The following is a 24,528-nucleotide window of genomic DNA, read 5'->3' as shown; positions in this document are numbered from 1 at the left end:
CCATGAAGCCTATATTTCTCATTTACTCTTTGACATCTGTAATCTCCAAATCCATAGTCTCTCTCTGTTGTTTTTCTCCTTCCAACTTGCTTGAGACAAGACATCTATTGAGACTGTGCATCTGCCACTCTAGAACTAAAATCCCAGAGTTTTGCTTATCTTGGGCTGGGCTGGGAGTAAAACACCAAGGAAGAACTTCAATTAACATCGTTGGTGGCAAAGCACAGGTACTCTGCAACTCTGTGTATTTGGCCCAACGGACATGGTCTCGAGATCCTTTACTGACGTGTGCATTCTCAATGATACGAGAATAATGACAACATATATGATAAAATTTGAAAAGGTAAATATTTTTCTATATTTTGTGACATTATTTCACTAACTACATGGGATAGATGCCTCAGTGTTCAAAAACTGAATACTTTTAGCCACCTGAAGAGTAGTTTGACTCTTAATAAAAAATACCATATCGAAGCAGCTGGAGGGGAGTGTTAAAAGAGGAAGGGAAGGACGGGGGAAGAAACAAAAGCAAGCCAATTCTGAATGGAAATTCTAACTAAATACAGAATAAATTCAAGGAAAGTATGCGGTTTCTGTTACTTCTCAGCTTTCCCAGGTCAGGATGGGTTACTTCCTTACACTCAGCTCCTGGCAGCAGCAGGGTCAACTCTGGCCACGCAGGAGGCACGGGGCCAGCACCAGCCATACCCCTGCCACATCCACGCAGGCAAGTCTCTTCAGGCTGCCTGCATGTACTGCTCAGGTTCAGAACAAGCTGCCACCTTCACCGACGTGCTTCTCCTCCTCCAACACCAGACAGGCTTGCCAGAGCTAGGAACACATTTCTTTAGCAATACTTGAAGCCAGGCTTTTACATACAAGGTTAGAAACCAAAGGTTAGAAGACAGAACAAAGCACTACAACAGTCCGTGCTTTGTAGCTGCTTTCCCCTAACATCTCTCCAGTACGCCCTCCTGCATGAACAGCCAAGGTTCAAAGTTGCCCAAAGTTTCAGGTGGTTTCCTAAATAACAACGGCTCTACCTCTTGATAGGCTCATTGCTATTCATTCAGAGTCGAAGGTCCTTGAAAGGCCAGGCTTTCTGTCACCTGCCCTCCCAGGTGCACAGGGGATGGCAAGAGAAGAGCAGACACACTTACTGATGCAATCTCCTGAGGAAAGCACCTTGGATACCTACAGTCTGTTCCTAGTTAGTCAGCAGGCTAATAAAACCTGCTAATAAAAGCAGGATTTATATTGGATTTTTCAAGGCCGGTGAGGGCTATTGCCATACAGGATATTTAAAAGTTAAGCATAAACTTTTAAACTCATCACCTTCTATTTTCATACCAGCTTTCTAAGGAGGCTATTTAAAACACAGCATTTCTGAAAATGTCCTGCCAGCTGAATCTTGAATGACTCATTTTTATCTTTTCTCTTCTGCAGCTGATCAAGGCTCTGCATTTGTCAAAAAAAGGAAAACCAGGAAACGATTCACCTAAGACATGCTGCAATTACCACAAAAAAGAATCAGAGTCGAAGGACTCAGGCAATTCCCCCAAATCAGATTCCAGGCGTGGCAAGCAATCAAACCTGACTTTGAGGATGAGATGTAGCTGTATAAGCAAGGTGTATGAATAAGTAGGTGCAGCCCAGACACGTTTTCTTAAGCGAAGAGGTTAACAAACATATTCCCAGCTTGTGTTGGGCTGCTATACACATTAGGTAGGATGTACAGGTATTTCCTCCCTTTAAATAAAATGGTAAAGAATACTTAATTTTACCTTTATGAACAGTCTTAAAGTGCCCAGAATGAATGAGCAAAAGTAAACTGAAACAAATAAAAAACCTTGCATTGAAATGATCAGATTTCTGGTTTTGATGAAAAAAAAATTAACAATTTGCCACTTCTAAAGTCTGCTAGCTGAGAACAGTCTGCAGCCCTGCTTACATGCTGTGAACACTGTAGTCTGGAAAAATATAAAAGTAGTTGAGTAGAACATCATCATGTGCTATTTAACGATGGCTGCTTACTGACTTAAGTCTTTCTGTAGCAAAGGTTAAATTCTAAGCAGGACTGTGATACTGAAAACAGGAAAATAGATATTCTAGGGCAGATACAGCAAAATAAATGAGCAAATGAACAAATTCTGAATCAGATTTAGCAAGTTTAACAAACTAATATTTTTAAAACAGAACTTTTGGCTTTTCCCAGCAAATGCCAAAATGTGATTCTAAATTCTCAACTTGCAATGTCACAGCCCCTTGGCACTGGCGTTTAGAAGTTGCGATGAAGATTAGTGTCATGAGATGGGGGTCAAACTGGATTTTGAAGTGATGAGGTCAAATGATAATGATTAGATGTCTTATTGAAATGACCAGCAGCAAAACAGTTATTCATGAGGACATTTGACTTTACTTACTTTGCTTCAAATTAACATAACCCACTGAAACAAATGGATGAGAGAGTTTGTGTTCTTTACCTCTTGTCCTTCTTCAGTTTCAGACATAATTTAAGGTTCTGCTGAAGGTACAGGACAATGAAGAAGCACAGAGAACTAAAATGTAATGTATGAAACATATTTCCTAAGTAAAAAATAGAGACATTTTCAGTCATGAACTGCGATTTCAACCGAATCCTCAAACATTCACTACCTCCTCATAAAAAAGTTAACAGATACTTGTATTTTATACTTGAAGTGGGCTGCTTCTAATTAAGAGCATTTTTTCTCATATCTAACCTTCTGATAGCCTACATTTCATTTTCTCACCCTGGAGGGGAACTTTAGCCATTTCCCTTAATATGGGTGCACTGTAGTTACTTTAAACATCAGATGTATTTGCAAAAGCTTGAAATAGCTTGGCTGAGGGAATCTATGTATAGGCTTCTGTGCACACCTTTGTTATTGAAATTCTTGTACTGCATAATAGAAAAAGTCAAGGGGTATTATTACAAGTAAGGAAATAATAAGGAAAACCGAAAGACAATCTTTCTGGGTAAATGAATCTTGATGCATGAGAAGGAAAATCTCAAGTGTAAAAATAAGGAAGAAAAAGAGCAGAAGTGCAGGAGAGCCTCCAGTAACAAGTATAATGACTCAGAAGTATTACTTCACAGGCAGAAATAAACTAGTTTCTGAAAGGGGGAAAATAAACACACAAATAGGTCTTTGCATCGTACTAGTAAGCAATCTGAACTAAAGCTACAACCCTTGTAGTACCTTTTTCCCGTCTGATACTGAGCTCCATCTGAATTACAGATCCAAGCAGGTTATTTTTCAAGACACTTTAACTAGTCTAAAAATAAAAGAAAATTAAAGTTTACCCAATTTCTAGCTAGTGACAATTTGTACTTTACTTCTTTCTGATGCCTTCTACCCTAATGTAAGTAAAAAGCTTATATGAAGAAGACACATGAAAATTCAAAGTATTTTCTCTGAGTTCCTCACTTAAAAATCCAGCTAGTAAAAGTACTCACTATTTGGGGGTCAAGATGTCCATCTAGCTATATGTTCTCCTTTCCTGTCATCTCAGCATCTGCCTCTGACTCTCAGCATCGGCATCTGCCAACCAAAGCGCCAATCCTGACCTCCTACGCCAGGGCAAAAGAATTACACCTCCACCCAACAGCTCAGAAACTGGGCACAATCTGACTACGATGGGCTGCACTGAGCTGCACATCTACAGCTATGTCCTCATTTTATTGCCCATATGCAGAAAGGTTAAGCAAACATCAGCACCTGACGCCGAAGACTTCTTCATTGAAAAGGTGTTTCCCAGCCACAACTACAGAGGATATAGGCAGCTCTTCATAATAAATATTTAAAATTGATCTTTTGTCACATGCTCTCTATTTACTATATAATCTCCTTCATATCCTTCTTTGCTCATGCTCTTACACTGTTCATTGTTTTAATTTTCTGAGAACAAAGATATTCATAGGGTTTTTTAGTTATTTTAAAAGTTTTCCTAATGTTTGCTATGGCTCAGAATATCCTATCACCTTGTTGGCTGAACCTTCCTGTGAAAACGCACACCATTATGGGAGGGACACTGATGGGGTGTGACAGGACAGCCCCAAAACTTTCCATCAATTTCTCAGATATTATTGAGGCCCACCCCAAATCTAGTGACTTGTTCATCCATCATAAAAAGCACATAATTTTCCATTGCCAGTGAACCGGACAGGAACTGCAGAGGTCATTTCTGTCAGTCGCTTGGTTCCCCAGCCTGAAGAGCCAGACACCTATCTATAACTTAAGCTTTTTATGCAAGTCTTCACTAAGGTCTGAGCGTTCATCTCTGGAACCTATAGCACAATATATATCTGCTTTATCAACATGTCCCACTTTCCAATTACAGGGAAACAATGCAAAAAAACAGATGATGGAGGATAGGTATAACTATTACGACTTTGTAAAATCAAGCTGTTTTTTTATAACTGGACAAAACATTCAAAGTGCACAGTGACATTTATTAGTCCCTGCAAAAATGAGATATTCTACACTGTTGCTTTGCCAGAGAGCTTCAAAACATCTTGCAGTTTATTACTATTATTGCCTAAGTCTTGCTGCAGAAATGCTGCAAGAGAATGATGCCTTTGTATCCCATTTTGGGATAACACAAGTTTCTACCGTGGCAGAAGTAGAAGAGGGGAAAAATCCCCGCAGCCCTCAGGGACTGTATGTAGGCATGGCAAGACGAAAAAGAGGTTCCTCCCATTTCTAAATGAACCTCGTTTAAGTCCTTTCTTTTTCCGAGGAAACCACAGCTGCAATTCAGTTCTTTGTCATTTCAATAGGGAGCTACATCATTTTCTAGTACAACCATGCGGAGAGATTTGAAGATGTCCATCGATCACTTCCCCAACACTTCTAATGATTTCAAAACTCTCTTTCCTTGCTGTGGACGTGTAGCCCCACGGTGCCAAAGGTGAAAGTCACACCCTAGCCAGGAGTAAAATCAGCTTTCCACTTAGTGGTCCCGTAATCATAACTGGGTATTCCTCCACGATCCCTGGTTATTAGAAACATTTGTATTAGGAGGAAAGCCCGAAGATGGGTTGCTCTGGAAAACTACTGATGGGATAGAGAGGGAACCAGAGGAGCAGTAAAGACGCAGCTGGTCTCCGCAGGGCAGAAAGGTGGAAAAGAAGGGCTCTGGGCGGCCGGTTCTGGTTGCTGAGATGGAGCGGCCAGGCAGAGGTGTCCCCCTGCTAACGCGCACTCCTCAGACCGAAGGCCAGCTGAATGAGGATGGCACGGGGGCTAGCGAAGAAGGGTACAAAACAGAGGCAAACGTAAGCTCACCCAGCGGCTCTCACTGTAACCCAGGGAGAGGGGGGGATGCGTGTGGGGCAACGGGGTGAGCAGCAGGCAAAGGTAACACAAGAGATGTTTACAGACCAAGTATGAAACCCCAAGAATATTCATGGTGGATAAAAATGACTAATTTCCTTATTTCCTCTCTGGCTTACATCTGTTTCCAGTGTGTTACTGGGAAAGGGAAGCGCATTTGTCTACAATGTAGTGTAGCATATCCACGCTAAGATTCCAATTTCAACAAAATACATAGCAATTTAAGTATTTCTTGAATACACACTGAATATGAACACCATGACTTTGACACCAAAAAAAGACTCTGCACAGTCTTCTAGAAACAGAAATTATTATGACAGAAAGCTTCTGGAGAAATCTGCTATGTTGTCCTGCAGTATAATATTAATTTACTGTGTAGTCTGTAAGTGCCTCATAACAATCTAATGGAACAAACTGAAATATGAAATAAGAATGGATTAGCATGTAATGAAAAAAAACATGTAATGAAATTAATTGCTAATTATTAATGCTTAGTAATTCTTTGTATTTACACAATGCCTTACGAAAAATAAACAGCACCTTTTTCTAGATAACACGTAATTTAAGGTCCTGCTACACCAACGGATTACAGAAGTCTGTGCCTGCAAACTTACTGTTACTGAAGAGTAACAGCTTAACACATGCGTATGCTATTGCACCAGAGGTTTTCAAACCTTTTAGATTGTGCTTGTCTGCTGCTGTAAGTTTGTTATCCCCTCTGCCTGCTTCAGCTCATTGCACCTATTTCCACATATACATACACACTAATGTCTGATTTACCATGTGTCCCTGTTCTCCACACTCCAGCACCTCCTCAGCACACCAATTTCTACCAGCTATTGCACTCTTTAAAATAGATTTTTGAACCGCAAGCTCCAGCAAAGTCAGGCAAAGCCTCAGATTTTGTTTCCAGTAACATAAAATAAACCAGAAAATCTGGGGAGCTGATGCCAAACAATATCCACAAGTAACAATTTTGAGTCTGGCTAAATTAATAAGGGTGTGCCTGTATCCATTTGTGTATGTACACGTTTACAAGATTTGGATTTTGTTCATCTGAGTGCTTTGGAAATAGTTTCTGTTTTTACATGTGCCTGTGAGAAAGAGAAAGCAGGAGGCTAATGGATAAGCAAGCATATTTGGTTTATATGTTATTTGGCCATTTATTATTCTTCTGTTTAAGTAGTTCTTCATTAAATCAAGGACTGGAATAAATATCCTGTGGGATAATGAACTCCTTATGGTTTGTGAGTGACTTAGACAAACTCCACTGCTTGAAATACGTTCACATGAACCCTACAGCCAACAATTAAAAATATATCAAAACGCCCAGTCTGTTCTGTTCTGTTCAACAGAAGATTAAATAAACAAAAATTTGCAAGAAATAAAGTATCTGACGGCTGAAGGGTAAAGTCAGTTAAATTTAAAACAGAAATAGATGCGATTTAGAATTCATCACTGAATACCCTATTGAGAAGAATGAAATCCACTGGAAACCTTCAGTGGTAACTGAGTACTGTACATGTGAGACACGCTCTTGTACAATTACAAAATACTAATGCAGAAGAAAGTAAGTGATATTTGACAGCTTGTACCTTAAACCAGACAAGAATATATAGGTTCTTCTGGTCATATTTGTTTTTTTTCTTTTTAATGAGTCACTACTGCCAAAGGGAAAATGATCTGTTTCCTCTCATTATCCATAAAAGAAGGAATATATTAAATAGTAATAAGCTTACAGAAGGATGTCTAATATAACCTTGAAGGCCTTCAGGTTAGAGATTCCTCAAATTTCCGTGGATGCTTGATTCTTGCCCAAGTTGTTCTGAAATTCACAAGGTTTTCTCTGATGTGTCAGAGAAGTTTAACACTTTCTGATCCTTTTGAACTGAAGAAAAAAAGTGATCTTTTCTCCCTCCTCAGTTGTTCATAGTTAGCCTTTCCTTTCTCAAATCTTTTCTCCAGACGGAATATTTTTAGGTTTGCTTTCTTTCACTCCAAGTTCATCGCAATTTTTGCCATTCCTTCCTCTTAATTTTTCTGCATTTTTCAAGATTACTTAGCCCAAAGCATCATTACAGTATTCCTACTATGCCGTCACCATTTCCAAGGAGAGGAGTAATACAGTTGTCTTCTACTTATTTTTGGAGTTTGGATTCTCGGGCCACCACAACCTGCAGCAGCCCTTCTTGCAGTGACATGTGATGTATCACAGTAACAACAAAAAAAAGCTTAAAGGAGCCTTAAAGGAGCCCCATGCTGTCGGTACACTTAATGAGAGACACTTCCTTCTCTGAAGGCTTCAAAATGTCAATAAACTCATAGAAAACCAGGAACACAGATGCCAGTCCATTTCCATTACTAAGGCAGCCTCAGTTCTTCACAAACATCTGTCTGCCTGTCTTTTATAGATCTCCAGTAATGGACAAGCTACAATTTCTCCACACATCATTACACAGTTACACTATTCTCATGACTAAAAGGTTTCCTAACATCCTTCTTGATGCAGTTATCTGAAAATATAACATACATTCCCTCTGCTTCATCACCCTTCTTGCTGGTGAAATCACTGGACAGAACAGGCCTGGACCCAAGATAAATAGAGAATAGGAAGCAACTGCAAGTGGGTCTGGCATGCCTGGAAACTTTCTAAACTAAGTTGGGTATCAAAGCACCTGCCTGCTAGAGCTGTTAGCTGAACTAACTCCTTTGCGATCCTCAATTATTGCACAGGATCTTGTGCTGGACCCCATTAAATGAGAATTTCACATTCACTGTACCAATCAATAAAAGAATCAATTCATTCCAACGGAATTTGATAAAAAGGTTTTATTATGCTTTATAAGGGTTGCAGAAGCCTGGAAAGCAAGGCTCTGCTCATATCTGACAGGCAGCCAAAGCCACCTGGGACGGGGACACGCGCAGCTGAGGAGCTGGAGCCTCTGACTGCTATCACTATTCAGCTCTGACCAAACCGGCAGGCTGTTGGACATGGTGCAGACAGCAATAAAATAGCATCCTCTTTTTAAAAATACATATTACTGTCGCTTAAGTGCTTTATTCTTTCTGTATAACCACAACTAAAAGGAGCATCCCACCACCACTGCCATCACCTGACTTTCTGAATGTGTGGTCTCATCTACTCATCTATTGAGTACTTTGTGCTCCGTCTTGCAGATTAAGGCATGATATCAGCATCTGGCAGCTCTGCCCTTGATTATGTTAATAAGACTCCTAAGGACATACTACTGGACCAGTAAACACTACTACCTGTGAAGCTGGGTCCAAGTGCCCTGCTGAAAGTGAAGCACACTGTTTCCAGATGAGCAGGGATGCAAATCTAAGTTTCTCACATTTCAAGACCCTCTTCTGAGAATAGGTTTAGGTGCAAATGCAACCCCAGTCTGGTTTAGGGTGTGGATAAGTAGGGAGAGATAAAGCATCGTTGCTGGAGATTGCACAGTGCTAATATAAAAAGGGAACTACAGGGACTAATATTGTTCCTAATGTATCCATATTTAGTAATCAAGCAGCTTTGTGCAGGAAAATAACTTTGCATATTTTCCAGACTAACACCCTTCCCACTGACAGTGACGAAGATGCTCTTAACTGACTTTGACCTTAAAGAACACTTATTCTCATGTCTACCATACAAACATTCACGCTTTCATAGTGTGGAGTCACCTTCCAGGAGAGAAAGTTAAGATTTGATATCTGACAGGCTCTACACGTTGGAACAACAGCCAGCAAACTTAAACCACATAATCTATTATCTTGGAAAAAACAGAAGCCACATAACCACTGCTGTAATTAGTCTAATTTTTAAAAGGTCTGCAAGTGCAAGTCTAGATTAAAAACACACATTGCTGGGAAGAAAGCACACACAACACAAAGAAGAGACCTTCAAAATTCTCCTTTATGATGCCTACAAACAGGTACGCTTTTGGTCCCCGTGTAAAACGCTTGCTTCTTTTTTTAAATCTTTGTGAATTCGACTCAAAGACTAATTGATGTCATGTATTAAGCTTCTTAGCAACCTGGAGGGTTTATAAAATACCTACAATGTAATTATTGAAAAGAATGCTTAAGTCTAACCATGAGGATGAACATGTTACACCTATTAAAGTACCTGGAATTACTCACTGAAACTTACACTCTTACCAAAAAACCAACAAAAATATGTATGTTCTTCTTCCCCCTAGAGGTTCTATTGGCTAAAATCAATTACAGATCTAAGTACTAATTATTTTGCCAGTGCTATCCATTCTAGTCAGTGGATTTAACCTGAAAATCTGACATATTCAGGTTTGTTATCCTGAGCTGTGATTTAGTTATATATGACCATTAATGACATTAGAACAGAGACAGAACAGAGGCATTTAAAGAGGAAACCCCCAGTGACAAGGGAGATCTCCATGTAAAGTAGGTCCTGGTGAAGGTGGGCTTCCTGTTCCCTTAGTTGGGGACGGTGCTAGTTTTACCCCCAGCATGAAAAGTTCTTCACAATGGCTTACTCCTACAGGAAATAACAGTAGCACCATCGACACTCATGTTCTCATCGAAACGGCATTAGTATTTTCTCAAGAAGAAACTAAAGAAACTGGTTCCCTCACATTGATTTCTGCAGACCACTAGTATTAGTGATCCGTAAAGCCTAACGTGAGAAACGTCCCCACCACACCTGCAGATCTGTGTATTAGAAAGAACCATTTGGCTGCTGCTTGGTTATACCGAAACATGGGAGAGCTTGAAGGCAAATTTCTCTACTTCACTATTACAAATATTTTGCACTCTATCTCACATGTGCACAAAGTTCACAAAATTCACGATACAGGAACTTAAAAAGGTCCTATTTTGATTTTGTCTTTCTTCTAAAGATGAAATCTATATCTAACTGTACAGTCTCCCTCTTCTCTCAAGATGAACAGATACCCTCTGTCCCATAGACTCTTCCTGATTTTCTAAACATAGTTTCACAGAGGGAGAGTAGAACAGATGCACCTGTTAACATCCAGAAAGCATCCATTTATTAAGACAGGATGAAACATTTGTCATAATTTACCCTATAAAATACATTGATGAGCAGCAGGAAGCCTCAATGTCTTTTCCAGAATTTTTAGTGAGTTTTATTTCAACTCAGGATTGATAGTGAATAATATTCAATTTTTAAAACTGAGATTAAAACTATTCTCAGAAATGGCCAAACTCTGGCTGAATTTTAACTACCATCAGTTTTGATTCCTGAGTCCTCTGAATTTAAAAGCTAACTAACATAGAAGTACCAAATCTTGGTGGTTCTTAAGACACAACTGGACAAGGTCCTAAGAAACTTGGTCTGATCTCACAGCTGACCCTGTCTGAGGAAGAGGCTGGACCAGAGACCCCTGGAGTCCCTTCCAGCTGGAACGATTCTATAATGACACCCACAATTGCCCAACACTTTCACTCCAAAAACTTTGTTTGTTTGTTATGTCTGCTCATTTGAGACATAAAATACTATTCCCATTCCCAAGGGATGATATGAATAAATGGTCGAATGATTTGGATGGATGTGGATGACTACAGAAGCTCATTCTCAAAATGCTTTCTGCACACAAAAAAAATAAAGCTAAGGACTCATAGGTTTTCATACTGAGCATAAGCTCTTTTCAAGTATGAGCAAATACTTGGAGTCTGGTTTATTATACTCAATTTGCTCCAGGTGCTACAGATAGCTTAGAATTTACTCAGAAAGAAACCACATAGAGAATCTGTGTCTTATATTCCCAGAAACTAAACCATTAGGAAATGAAGTTACACTATGAACACACGGAGAAGATGACTAATCCTCTGAGCTCGCCATGCCACATTCGTACATTGAGATACTTTGTTGATATCATAAAGCAACCAGAAGCCTATTTCCATGAATGCATACTATTTGAAAATGAGTAACTGAATTTTATCAGTAGGGACAACACCTAGCACTTTTTCTCAAGAAGAAAGACAACAAATTGTCTATGAGGGAGTTTCAAACCACATTCATGCTCCCACTGCAAGCTCCACTGTGACACAACTTATGTGCCACGCGAGGATTACGCGCTTGGGTGATCTGTACACAAGATGTCCACGACTGAAATGCTTATTTTAGATCCCAAGAGACTGCGTTATTTGGAGGTCTCAGGAGAATTGCTAGCCTTTGGAAGACTTGGTTTTGTCTCCTTTTCATTTTCTAAAATAATTTCATATATTAAAGAGTCATATTTTCAAATAGTGATTTGTTATGAACACATCAAAAAGAACAGTTGCGCTTTTATATGCCTTCTGAGCAAGAAAGTGCTTTAAAACATTTTTCGGAGGATATTAGTCACAAAAGGAATAACAGATGATTTGTAACACTGCGCATCAAAACTGCAATATCGGGCTCAAGCAAGAATCAATATTATTCATCATGATTGTGAGACAAGCCCTTCTTCTGCCCTGAATTATCTATAGCAACTGAATCATCACAAAGAGCAACCAAGGGAGAAAGATTTGGTGTTTGAGAGAGTTTAGCTGAGTTGGGTCTTCACCCAACCAGCCATTAAATGCTTTCTGTGAGATGCTGACCCCGGACCATTTCTGCTGAAACTTCAGCAACACATCTGACAATCAGATAAATTTAGTTTAGGAACTTTCAGGAATCTATCTTTAAAAATTTTGACAAAACAAATCCCTCAAATGGGCAGTGATGAGGGCTGGAACAGTAGCCACATTTTAAATTTTTTGTAATTTGTCAAAAATTGATTTGTATACTAGCTTTTCAATCTCATCCATACATTTTAATGTATGACTCAAGCCAGTGTTTTATTCTATTACATGTATCTACAGATGGTTGAGGGGAGAAAATCTAGGCATTCAAACTAGTTAATTGGTGATATTTGGAGAACTGCTGATTGATTTTTTGAATAACTCTAAAGTTAACATATTTGTTTCCCAAACGTTTGGGATCATTTTGTAGAAGCACACCAATGATCAAAAAAGTGTCTGTTGTCTCTCAAGCAATCAAATTAGTACTTAAATACACAGAAGGGATTATGCATTCATTCTGTGAAGGCATTTTAAAGATTTTTTTTCCTGTTTTAGAATTACAAGAATAAGCTAAGGAGAGGCTATTGCCTTTCTGTAAAGGAACAGGTGACTCACAAGCTGAATTTTGAGAATGAGGTTGACTGAAATAGGAAAAAAGTGAAAGTTAGGGAGTGAGGAGACGTCATAGTTTGATCTTGTGAAAAAGCTTTAAAAATCAAAGTCTGAGTTACACTGCTTTCATCTTTAGGTGCAAACTCTAAGCTCTTTCTCTTTATTACTTTTTAAAGAAGAGAAAACCAAAAACCCTGCAAGGTGGAAATATAATTTACCTTCATTAAAATTAAACTGGTAATTTCGTAATCACACAATGGGAAATTTTTATGACACAAAATGATAAATTCCCCAAGGCTACAGCAAACTTCATATGGATGCATACTAAACCACTCAAAAAGCTTTAATATGCATATGAAAAGCCAGATAAAGTAGTTTGCATTTTTATTTGAATTTACTGAGGGCCTTTTTAAACAGTTCCCACCAGGTGATCTGTCAGGTGGGATTAGCAAGACAAGAAGGGAGAGCCCTGAGTTGCATGCGTTCAGATCTGACTGACAGCCAGAGCTCAGGTAGCTCCTCAGTTTTGTGCAGGAGGCAGGAACTACAATTTGGAGAAACGTGATTATTCCTTAAATGTCTCTGGGTAATTTAAAAGCCTAAAAAATAAAAGTATTCTGATTATACGCCCCTTAGATTTGAGACCTCGTTCCCTGCCACCTGCCCGGCTGCCACGGAGGTGGGCAGTGGGACCGCCAGTGCCTGGCCAGCCGGGGTTGGAGGCAATCCCCAAAGCTGCTTAAATAGTCAGTCCCCATCTTCTTGGAGAAACAGGTATTACTCCACACAGAAGCATCCACTTGCTGGATGAGCTAGAATCTGCCTCCTGGACCAGGACTGATGCTGATGACTAAGGTTAGGTTTTCAAAAACACAAGGGAATTGCCTAATTCTGCATTTGATAGATGTTCTAATGACCTCAGTGGGAAAAGAATTACGTCTCTACCTGCTTTTGAAAATCTCACCTTAAATGTCTAAGCTAGCAAGTCCTTACTCTGTGCTGTGAAACTAGTGAAAAACACTCACTGATTTCAGTAAGCATTAAAACAAGCTCTTAAGACTTACAGCTCTGAGTAGTCTAACTGAAGTTAATGTTAGTAGGAACAGAGTTTGGAAGGATGACAGCCTTTATACTCATGTTGACTTTTGAAGGTGATCCAAGCAATCAAAACGACTAGAGACTTTTTTCCTTTTACAAGAAATTTTAAATTAAGTGTCAAACTTAGATCAAGGGTCAGACTTTATAAGACTTTCAAGTTCTCCCATAAACTATCTTATACAGATAATTTTAAACAGTGCTACTTAGTAAAAGCAGTTTTACTCGTCAAATGAAAATGAATATATAGAGTATGATTTAATTTTACAGTATCTGCAAATACTGTTATAAAGTATCATATAATTTTCAGTTGTAAGAAGGCACAAACAGCATTAACACCTCCTTGCCTGTTAGTCAAATCTCCTACTCAGAGGTGATTTGAAGGATAATCCAAAATCTCTCTCCTGGTTGTGAGGACTTGCAGGTAGCCTGGAGGGCTTGCTCCCCTCTGTGCCCTTCCCCTGCCCCTAGTATTTTCCTCTGTGCTTTTAAAAAAGCAATTAGGATTTCTTTATTTTGTGGTGTAGTTGTGAGCTCCACTCTTAAACTGGAATCAGTGGAGCAGGATGGCTTTTTAAAGAGTTTGGACATGGTTGGTCAGGGGACTGATCAGCTGTCATTCAGCTCCTGAGACAAAGCATCAGCTCCAGAGACGGCAGACGGTCCTTGGGAGAGGTTCATGGTCAGGAAAAGGACCTCAGTGTGGTTTTGAACGAGAAGCTGCTTGAAGCCTCCTTTGCCAGACAATGACACATCAACAATGATGAAGTGTTCTTAGGAATCAGAGGGGAAAAATGCTGTTCTGTACTGAATTTAGAATTTTATTCTTTTTTTTTTAATTTAAATTTTATTTTTTTAGAAAATAAACTTATCCTGTTAGAATACAAACATCAGTTGTCAGACAGCTCTTGATGAAACTGGCCTCTGTCCTCCATGCGACTAGTTCAGCCAAGGAAAGAAAGCAATCCACTAAAAGCAAAGCTTATGGGAGCCTGGGGAAGCTGGGACAGGAGTAAATTCATCCATGCAGCAACTAAGCTGCAGCAAGAAGGAACAGCTAATGAAAATAAAAGCCTGACAGAAGAGATTGAAAAAAAGAGAGCCATGAAGCCAAGCTTAGATGAGGAGAAGAGAGGAGAGGAGAGGAGAGGATTTATTCCCCAATGAGACTAATAAGGATTCTCAAAGCCTAGGGTAAACAAGAAGATGGGTGGCCTAAAGCCTGAAGAAAAAGGCAGTGACAATCACCATCAGTGACCTTGAACTCTTGACACAGCCATCAGCCTGCATTGCTAACGCACTCCTGTGGGGAATTTGCCATATAGGGCTGTCCACGGTTTCTTTTGCAGGACAATTTTCTCCAAGACATTCAAACAAGGAGATATGTGGGTAGCACAATTGAACTGTATCAAAAACATGGTGGGAATTTCATCCACTTCAATAAAAAGATATTTATTATTACCTGAAAATTACTATTCAAACATCACATGCTACACTATACCAACTATATCATAGTATACCAAATATCAAGAATGCTGAGTACCTGAATGAAAGGGAAGAGCAGTCCGACTGCGAAGTTGGAGAGCCAATTGACTGTCCCAGCTATCATGAATGCGGCCGGCCTCTGCGATTGCTGGAAAAACTCTCCAGTGAGGACAAATGGAATCCCACCTGAAACAGGGTCCAACAAGTCAGTGGTTTTAGTAAACTTCCTCTGCCAACAGCTGTTTCACTTACGGAGATGAACATGCTCCGTGCTGCACACCTCAGTGACTAGCACTGCTCTCAGCTCTCTGTGCAGGTGTACACAGGGGCTTCTGAGCCAGTAAAAAGTGATTTGTCAAAATCATACTTTAGAGAAGTGACACCTTCCCCTTTCATGCCACCACATCTCCTGTTTTACATCTTTTCAGTGATGGCAAGCAGGTAACAGAGCAGTGAATCCACACAACAGCTTCTAGAGTACCATGTGATGAGCCGTTTATTAAAAATAAGAATGATTGTTTCTACTAAAATGCTTGAAATTCTGAAAATTCAGAAATACTCCAAAATACTTTTGGACCTTAACAGCTGGAAAGATGGCTCCAAAAAGATTAAACAGTATTTTTTTATAATTATTACCCACTTTATTTCAGCAATAAAAAAGGCAAAACATCTGCTTCTCTATGAGCATACTTTTCATTGATGCATTTAATACATTCCCTTACTAGATATACTGCTGGCACTTCTGGCAAGGTCTATTCCTCCCATCGGCCAAGGACTCTGACCTCCATAATAACAAGCTCTGTTGAATACCACATTTGTCACTCATGTTTCCTTCCACTTAGGCAGTGGACTATTTTGTACAGCACTAGCATATTGCTGGCCTGACAATAACCCCCGGGGAATAGCTGTCTAGTAGCTGAAAGTCTCAATTTATGATCTTTGGCTTCTTTCATTCCAATAGGATATTTCAATAGAAATATTTCAATTTTTATAGAATAAAACATGGATTGCATTTGCTGATTGGCTACATATTTCAGTTAATGTTGCGCGTTAGACATGAATCTTGCAGAATTATTTCACCACAGTTTGGAGAACTGTAAACCTAGTAACATCAGCCAGCTCTTCAGTATTCTGGCGCTACCAATTTCTACCTCTAGGTCCTCATGTCTGCCGGTATTATCTGCCTCACCACGTAGCTTTGTAGGCGAGATCTATGTACACACATACTAGGTAAGTCCTTTCTCAGTTTTAAGCATTTTAACAAGTTAGTGTGAACAATCAAAAGCATATTAATGGACACTTCCTTTCAAAAACCTCTATAACAATCCTGACTTCCAAAATATATATAAATTAAGATACATACACCACCAAAGACTTATCCATCCACTGGATCCTATTGCATGTTTTTGCTTGATCTACGTGTTTATCTTTTGCGCTGCCCTTACTCTTGGGCAGTTGTGAATACAAGTGCTTTATGGCGACACATTGTCATGTAGCCCCTTGTGCTCAACGGCACTACACTTGAACACATGCAGCAGAAGCTGTCCTATAAGCAGTATGAGATAGGAACTTGTAAACACGTAACAGGACATGCAGATGACACACGGTATCAGATATTCCTCCATTCCAGATCTTTCAGATGCAGAGACCATGAATACGTGCATAAAGAAAGGCAACATGATGCACCAAAAGGCTACATATGTTAGTAGACATCACTCTCCATAATCAGCTAACGTGACTTTTTGTGAGAACATAGACTGCCAGTATAAATTACACCAAAAAAAGTACAGAGCAAATAAATTAATTTACTCTTACTTTATACGTAGGAAACTGAGATATGGAGAGTTTAGGCCATCCAAGCCCTAGTTTAGTGTCCTTCTACAAGCCATATGTAGTATCTGAATTCTGTGACTAAAAAAAATGACCTTTCCCAATAGCACTTTGAACATGTAGAATAAGCAGCTGAACAGGCATAACTTATCGAATTCAAGCAACATGGGGTCTATCAATCCTTGGTGGCTTCCATCTGTGACTAAAAAAAATGACCTTTCCCAATAGCACTTTGAACATGTAGAATAAGCAGCTGAACAGGCGTAACTTATCGAAATTCAAGCAACATGGGTCTATCAATCCTTGATGGCTTCCACTGCCTATTTTATCACACACTTGGGATTTGGGTTCAAATCCTAAGATATGGCAGGCAAAACAACAATCACATCTATTCTGCCAGCATCTGTTTTAGGTCTCAAATGCCATGCGAGGCAGTGGTTTGCCAGGGCACTTGCCCCTTGGAGAGAGGAATTGAAGGACTGGAAACACAGAAATCGTGTAAGATGATTTATTTATGATCATTTATTCTGTCATGCCTTTGCTGTAGGACAATCTACAGAGGTGTTGCTGTTCTGTCAGCAGAATAAAAAATGCTGTTTGAGACCCATTTGGGAAAACACACATTGTACCAGAGAGGAAAAAAGCCAGAGGCAAAAAAAAGACAAAAAAAAGTACAAAAGGACAGAAACATATCAGAAAGCATAAATGTTATGGAAATAAAAATGCATGGGCACTATCTTGGAAAAAGGTTCCTTGAAATTCAAATGTAATTTCTAGATACATATTAATCACCACAAAAACTTATTATCAGTCACATTTGCCACAAAAGCAATTCAATCTAATTTGAAAAATAATCAATTAAACTAGTGATGATAAAATACTATTTTGCAAAGTCTAAAAAAAAGAAATTAGCAGCTGCTCTGAGTTCTTTCAGATGTTCTGTAAGGAATGGGAAAGGTGGCACAGACCGACCTCCAGACTTTCTCGTGGCATAGACAAGCATCTCCACAGCATCACAAAACAGAGAAAGTCAGTTTCTGTAGAGGGATGTCTTAATTATATTGAAGCACCAAGGAGCCTGAAAAGAGAAACTGAATGAAGCCAAGCCATTGCTGTATCCTGCTATATGCCTGGAAGAGCAGACACTTGATCTTACTAGGATGCAGAGTGGGAGATGCGAATGCCTGCCAACAGCCACACCACTGTGAAGAAAACACTCCACAACTGAGTGAAGTGAAAAAGAAATTAGGGCAACCTGAAGGAAAAATGTAAAGCCTTAAGACACAAACAGTGAAGACACCTGAGATCAGCTGAACTGATAGCTCCAGGAATCCATCCCCAGCCAGTCCATCCCCAGTGTCAGAGGTGTGTTCAAGGACCCCTTTTCTCCTGGAACTTGGTTTATTTGAGAAACAAATTTGGGTGCATGGGATTGAAGGAAGCTGTAGTATGCTTTGACTAGGTAAGTTTGGATCGGGGCTGCAGTGTGCCACTACTCAGTCTGCGGATGCAGGCTTGGTGCTCCCTCCCTCTTTACAAAATCTGAGTCTGCGGATGCAGGCTTGGTGCTCCCTCACTCTTTACAAAATCCCAGGATTTTCCACCTTACTTTTTGAGTAGTTGAGTCATGACAATAGTATGGCATCTCACCAACCATTCCTTATAGAGTCAGTCTCATTGCAAGGTTCTCTACGTAATCACCAGGCTAGATGGGTCCATACTGGCCTGAGTTCAAATATAAATACTTGGAAACCACAGCCAGAAGCAATCCAACCAAACCACTGTATTTTTTGAAATAGTCTTTTTGTCATGGGTTTTGCAACTTTAACATGTGTTTGAACGTGGGTGAAATTGTTTCACAAAAAAGCTAACTGATGTTCTTTCTCATGGGGGATGAACCTTTCCCCTGGAAGGCTTTCTGCACAATTTTCAGTGAAACAGCTGTATTTGAGCTCTGATCATAAAACCAAAAATGTATATTAGGATTTCCTGTAGGAGCTTTACTTGGTTTATTTGAGAAACAAATTTGGGTGCATGGGATTGAAGGAAGCTGTAGTATGCTTTGACTAGGTAAGTTTGGATCGGGGCTGCAGTGTGCCACTACTCAGTCTGCGGATGCAGGCTTGGTGCTCCCTCACTCTTTACAAAATCCCAGGATTTTCCACCTTACTTTTTGAGTAGTTGAGTCATGACAATAGTATGGCATCTCACCAACCATTCCTTACAGAGTCAGTCTCACTGCAAGGTTCTCTACGTAAACACCAGGCTAGATGGGTCCATACTGGCCTGAGTTCAAATATAAATACTTGGAAACCACAGCCAGAAGCAATCCAACCAAACCACTGTATTTTTTGAAATAGTCTTTTTGTCATGGGTTTTGCAACTTTAACATGTGTTTGAACGTGGGTGAAATTGTTTCACAAAAAAGCTAACTGATGTTCTTTCTCATGGGGGATGAACCTGGCATTAGCATTTCCCCTGGAAGGCTTTCCACACAATTTTCAGTGAAACAGCTTTATTTGAGCTCTGATCATAAAACCAAAAATGTATATTAGGATTTCCTGTAGGAGTTTTTCAGCAAGGTAGCTTCTGAACATGAATTTAAAGAGGTAATGCATTGACCACAATAATTATGGTGATTAATTTCTAATACATGGTTCTTTTCAGCATTGCAGTGAACATAATGGAAGAAGCTCTTAACATACTGCAGTGCCATTGAAGTTTGTTATACCTGTAGCATGCTACTTCTATTGGAAATTACAAATTTCCTACTGCAGGACTTGTATATCAATGGGCTGTTTAATGAAACTAGATTAAGCCCACAGGACACAATATGACATGCAACAACACTTCTATATCTGTGTATTTTACTTATTTCCCTCCGCAATTAGTCCAGTTTACACTTAGAATCAATGTCATTTGCTGGTAAACATCCAGAATCTCAACCCAATAGTCCTTTATGCATGAACAGAATATTCTTGTATACAAGCTACAGATTTTCAAGTATATATTTAAATTTGCACAAGTATCAACATCTTTTCTTATGAAAAATTAAGTACACATATTTGTTTTGTTCAGTGAGCACTTACAAATAAACACTGCTTAGCAGACGTTACTCAATTCAGCGCAAAAATCTGAATACAGAAAACAAGAAAAAGGAAAGAAAATACTGAGATCCTCATTCTGTTTTTATCCAGTACCTAACTGGGAGTTGAACTCATGGCTATATATCTGATTTATGAAATGAAACTGTTAAAAGAATAAATGCCTAACACAAATCAGGGAGATTTATTACATTGGTAAATCTCCTCTACAGGCCTTGTGCCCTAAGAAGGCAAAGAGAAAGGAACTCACTCCCTGAGCCAGCAGCTCATCCTTCAATACACACTCAGGACAAAACTCTGTGTGTTCAGGTGGTGGCTCCACGGCCAGCCGTGGGGTTTCCAGCCCCACCAGGAGGACCACCCATGGCCGCACAGCCCAGTGGCCTCCTGCACGACTCAGCACTCCAAATTCTGCCCGTGCAGGAGGGAGTCTGGGAATCCTCAGAGCCCTGATTAGGGCAAGAGCTCCCAGACTTTCCAACTCCATGCTTTGAGAGAAGGAGTCTTCAAAGTGAGATGTTTTGAGAAAATAGGCAAGTACTTTGCAACAATGTTCTGTTTTGGAAAAAAAAAGTCTTGTGCAGCTCTAAACAAGATCAAGCAAAACAGCTTTTGACTGCAAGGCAAGGCATGTGGAGAAGACTGATATATCCTAATAGGGTCGGGAGATAAAGTACTATCTCAATGAAAGGCATCAATATTTGCAATTCAGGGGGCAAAAGACAACTCTAGAGGGCAGCTGTGGGAGAGAAGCAATGGAAGTGAGACAAAGATCCTGGAAGAAAACTGCTGGAAAAACAACCCAATATTCTTCGGTGAGAGAGCAAAAGGCTGTTAGTTTCTACCCAGACCTTAGCTATAAAAAACAAAAACCAAAAACCCCAACCAACCAATCAAAACCCAACCCACCAAACCCCATGGGAAAATATATTGCAGGAGTACTGCCAGCGAGGGATGCAATGCAACTACTGAGTTTCTTCCATCTCTATGGGTCTACATATAGGATAAGAACTTTGCAAAATACGTATCTCAATCTTTAAAGAGTTGTTCTGTAACCTGTCAGATTATTTTAACTTGTACCATATTTGACAGAATAATACCCCACCAAGTAACAACATTACATAGTCAGATACGACGGCTGTATTGCCCAGCTAATCCTTTTGAGAGAATTGGGAGCAGAACGTGTGATAGGGGTGTACTGAGTCACAGCTTCATGCTACAGACTCTGCTATCTGTCTCCAGCTCTTCTCCACAGGAGAACTGTTGATCTCATCTACCGCAGAATTAAGCAAAACAGGCAGTTCGCTTGTATAAAACAGTATAGTTCATTAACCACGTTAATTTGTACCATTTGAAGAGCATGGTCTTTTCTGCCTTAGATTAAAGGCCACTTGAATAAAGAACATTTAAAGCTAAGCCAGTCTATGGCAAACCAAAAATGCAAACCATAACACCGAATTGGAAAACATAAAATAATACAAAAACTGGCAAAAACCATTAATATAACAATTAGTACCTATAGTTATTAACAGTCTAGTTTTTAATACAAGTTTGTGGAAAGGGTTTTTGCATTGATTTACTGGCCTTTGGTTTAGCATCTATAAAACCTGTTACTCTCACAGCATATAGAAAGCCAGTCTGGAAGTGTTCTGAACTTTGTTGGTGCAAAGTAACCCACATCATTCAGGGTAAATAAACAAACTAATCAATGGTGCAGAACAAAAATATTGATATACTCTGTTGTAACATCATTAGTTAAAAATGTTAATTCTTGGTTCTCAGGTAATTTACACTAAAACAGTTGACATACAACAACAAGGCTATTAGCTAATGAGGAAACCACACAATATTCTTTCTACGTCCATTTAGGTAACTATTTCTAAAACAGATATTCCATGTAATTTAATAATTCCGTAAGAATACCCTTATCTGAACCATCTGATAATTTCTTCTTCAGTGAAATTCTCCCTCTCTTGAATCAGTGCTTTTTCCTATAATTTTTAGTTCCATAAGGCAGTGCTCTCAAGCAGAATTTTATGAGTGGTCATTTACTGACTGAATCATTTTTCTCTGAAAATTTGTTTAATGCAGGCAAAATACTTACTACATAACTGATGAACCCCAATAACTTCAGTACTTTTAAGATATCGTTCTTTATATGAGTTACAATAATTCCTTTTAAATACAGCTGTTTCCTGGAAGCCTGAATAATACATTCAATTTTTAATAGCTTTTCCTTTTTTGCTTTTTTTATTGTAATAGAAACCAGCAGTTCAGACATAGGCCATTCTGCCAACTGCTGTACAAATCCAACACAGCTTTTTTTGGTGTTTTGGTAACACTTTCAATCTGGTGGGGTATTTTGTGATTTTTTTTTGTTATTGTTGTTGTTTGATTTTTTTTTTGTGTTGGCTTTTTTTTTTGGTAAAAACTGAGCATCAACATTAAATTTCTACTGTGGTACTTAGCAATATTTCTTTTTGCTTCACCATTATAATTCTGCATAACTACTAAAGAATAAAATACGATTAAAAAATACACTCAACTTTTAACTACATGTAAATAGTCTTTTAAACATTCTGCTATATTTTCAGACTCACTTTATCATATCAGGACCCTAATTATAGCCTGACTTTCTGTTCTTCTATTTGAACGTGAAGAAAAAATTTCTTCACTGAGCTATGACTAAGAGTCTTCATGATATAATTAATTTTATAATTGTTCTCAGTAACAATGATGATCAGACACTGATTAACATAACTTCTGTTAATATTACGTTATTAAAAACAATGATCTCAATGATGAGATCAATGATGAGAGAGTTTTCACTTTAATAAAGGCGCAGAAGTGTCCCTTACATTTTCATCCACTATACAGATGGCAGTATCGTGGAAATACCTGAATTAAAGAGTCACAAGTGTGATCTGTCCTAGGTAAGTGAAATATTCATACAGTCACATCACTATGGTAGGACTGAAAACAGAAAAAAACCCAACTCCTATCTAGTCTAGGTTTATTACTTCTGCAATAATCTACTGAAAAAAATGTAAAGTCATCAGACATGTTTGCCCTGTCAGGAATTCAGATTAACATCCATTAGCACAAAATGCTGCTGGTTGTGAACCTATGCAAGCTAAAACAGTCTTGAAAATACAGTGTGGCATGTCAGGCTTTCCTCACGAAATATTTCCTCACGAAATAAACAAATTAATCATAGTAGCAGTGCACAATTATGTCATTGTATAGCTGCATTCATCCTGAAGGACCCCAAGAGTAAAAATAGTGGAGAAAGTTTTCAGAGAAGCTGGGACAGAAGTCTCTCTCTGTCTTCCTTCTCCTGTTTAAGATGGGTAAAAGACCACGTCTTCACCGTTTATGATTTCTGGAAACTGTTGAAGTCTTTAGGACATGGGGCCTCAAATGCCAGCGATTAAAGAATTTGGCTACTGCTCCAGGATGGTAGACAGGGTATGGAGAACAGTAGATGTAGAACTAACGAATGTAGGACAATAAAAATATTTTATTTTCCTTACTATGGCTGATAACCAAAGCAGATATAGCAAATAGCAATATCTGTTTGCTACCAATCAGAAAGGAAAATGAACAAAGAGCCAGAAGGTGCCCTTTGACCAGAAGTACCAGCTTGAAGAAAGACAGTAAGTCTTGCTGCAATGAAAGATATAAATCTTCTTTCTGATGAAATTCAGAAAGAAGTTGCCAAAGCCATAACTGAGCGTTCCCAAAAAAGTGACGTTTCCGGAGTAGGACAGATAACATCTGGAGATTCAAAGGAAACAACTGCTTATTCGGTCAAACTGACACCATCAGACTACCCTTATTCATGCAATTGTCCTTCTGACCTCTTTTTCCCCCTGAAAGTCTCTTACTGCTGTTTATTTAGCTTTCTATGTAGTAGGCTGGCTATCAAGAAACGGTGTCTAGACCCTAGAGCAACTTTCATTGCAACATAAAACTAGTAAACATTTGCATTTAAATGCTAGCCATGGAGCTTAGACAAAAATAGATGAGATGAACTTAGAACTTCTCTTTGCTGTGCATTGTGCCTGGGCACAAGGAAGATAAAATATTTTTATTGCCTTACATTTATAAGTTTTACATCTACTGTTCTATATATTTATTAGTTTGCACTTTTGTAAGTATAAATATTTTATACTAATTCACAGGAGAATCAGTTATTTTTTTATTAGGCTTTCTATATTCAGTCCCCATTAATCTGAATAATGTACCTAAGTCAATTACACAGCTTTTGAATAAATCAATTTTTCACGGTTACATGAAGCTCTGAAACACATGGGTGCATTTTTCCAGCAGTAAATTTCTTAAGTGTTGGAGTTGTGAGCCATCAGCAAGTAATTAACGATCATTCAGGAAAACATGTTACTTCAGGTTAAGAGGAGTGCTCTCAAGTGTCAAAGCATTCACATTTTGAAAGCTTCAATTAAGATAATTTGTGAAATCTATTGTTAAAGCTATAAAGT

General features: G+C 38.9%; 1 protein-coding gene across 1 annotated transcript in view; it reads right to left on the bottom strand.

The window, feature by feature from the left end:
* Positions 1–24,528, bottom strand: part of LOC104072773 (solute carrier family 2, facilitated glucose transporter member 9-like) — a gene marked incomplete at its 5' end in the record, with an annotated part of 38,132 nt that overhangs the window by 3,406 nt on the left and 10,198 nt on the right. Inside the window, one exon of the mRNA XM_009572342.1 lies at positions 15,154–15,281. Coding sequence (XP_009570637.1) covers positions 15,154–15,281 — 128 coding nt within the window. The remainder of the gene's footprint in view (positions 1–15,153; positions 15,282–24,528) is intronic.

This window comes from Fulmarus glacialis, unplaced genomic scaffold, assembly GCF_000690835.1.
Source record: "Fulmarus glacialis isolate BGI_N327 unplaced genomic scaffold, ASM69083v1 scaffold292, whole genome shotgun sequence".
Lineage (NCBI taxonomy): Eukaryota > Metazoa > Chordata > Aves > Procellariiformes > Procellariidae > Fulmarus > Fulmarus glacialis.
This window is presented reverse-complemented; position numbering and strand designations above follow the sequence as displayed.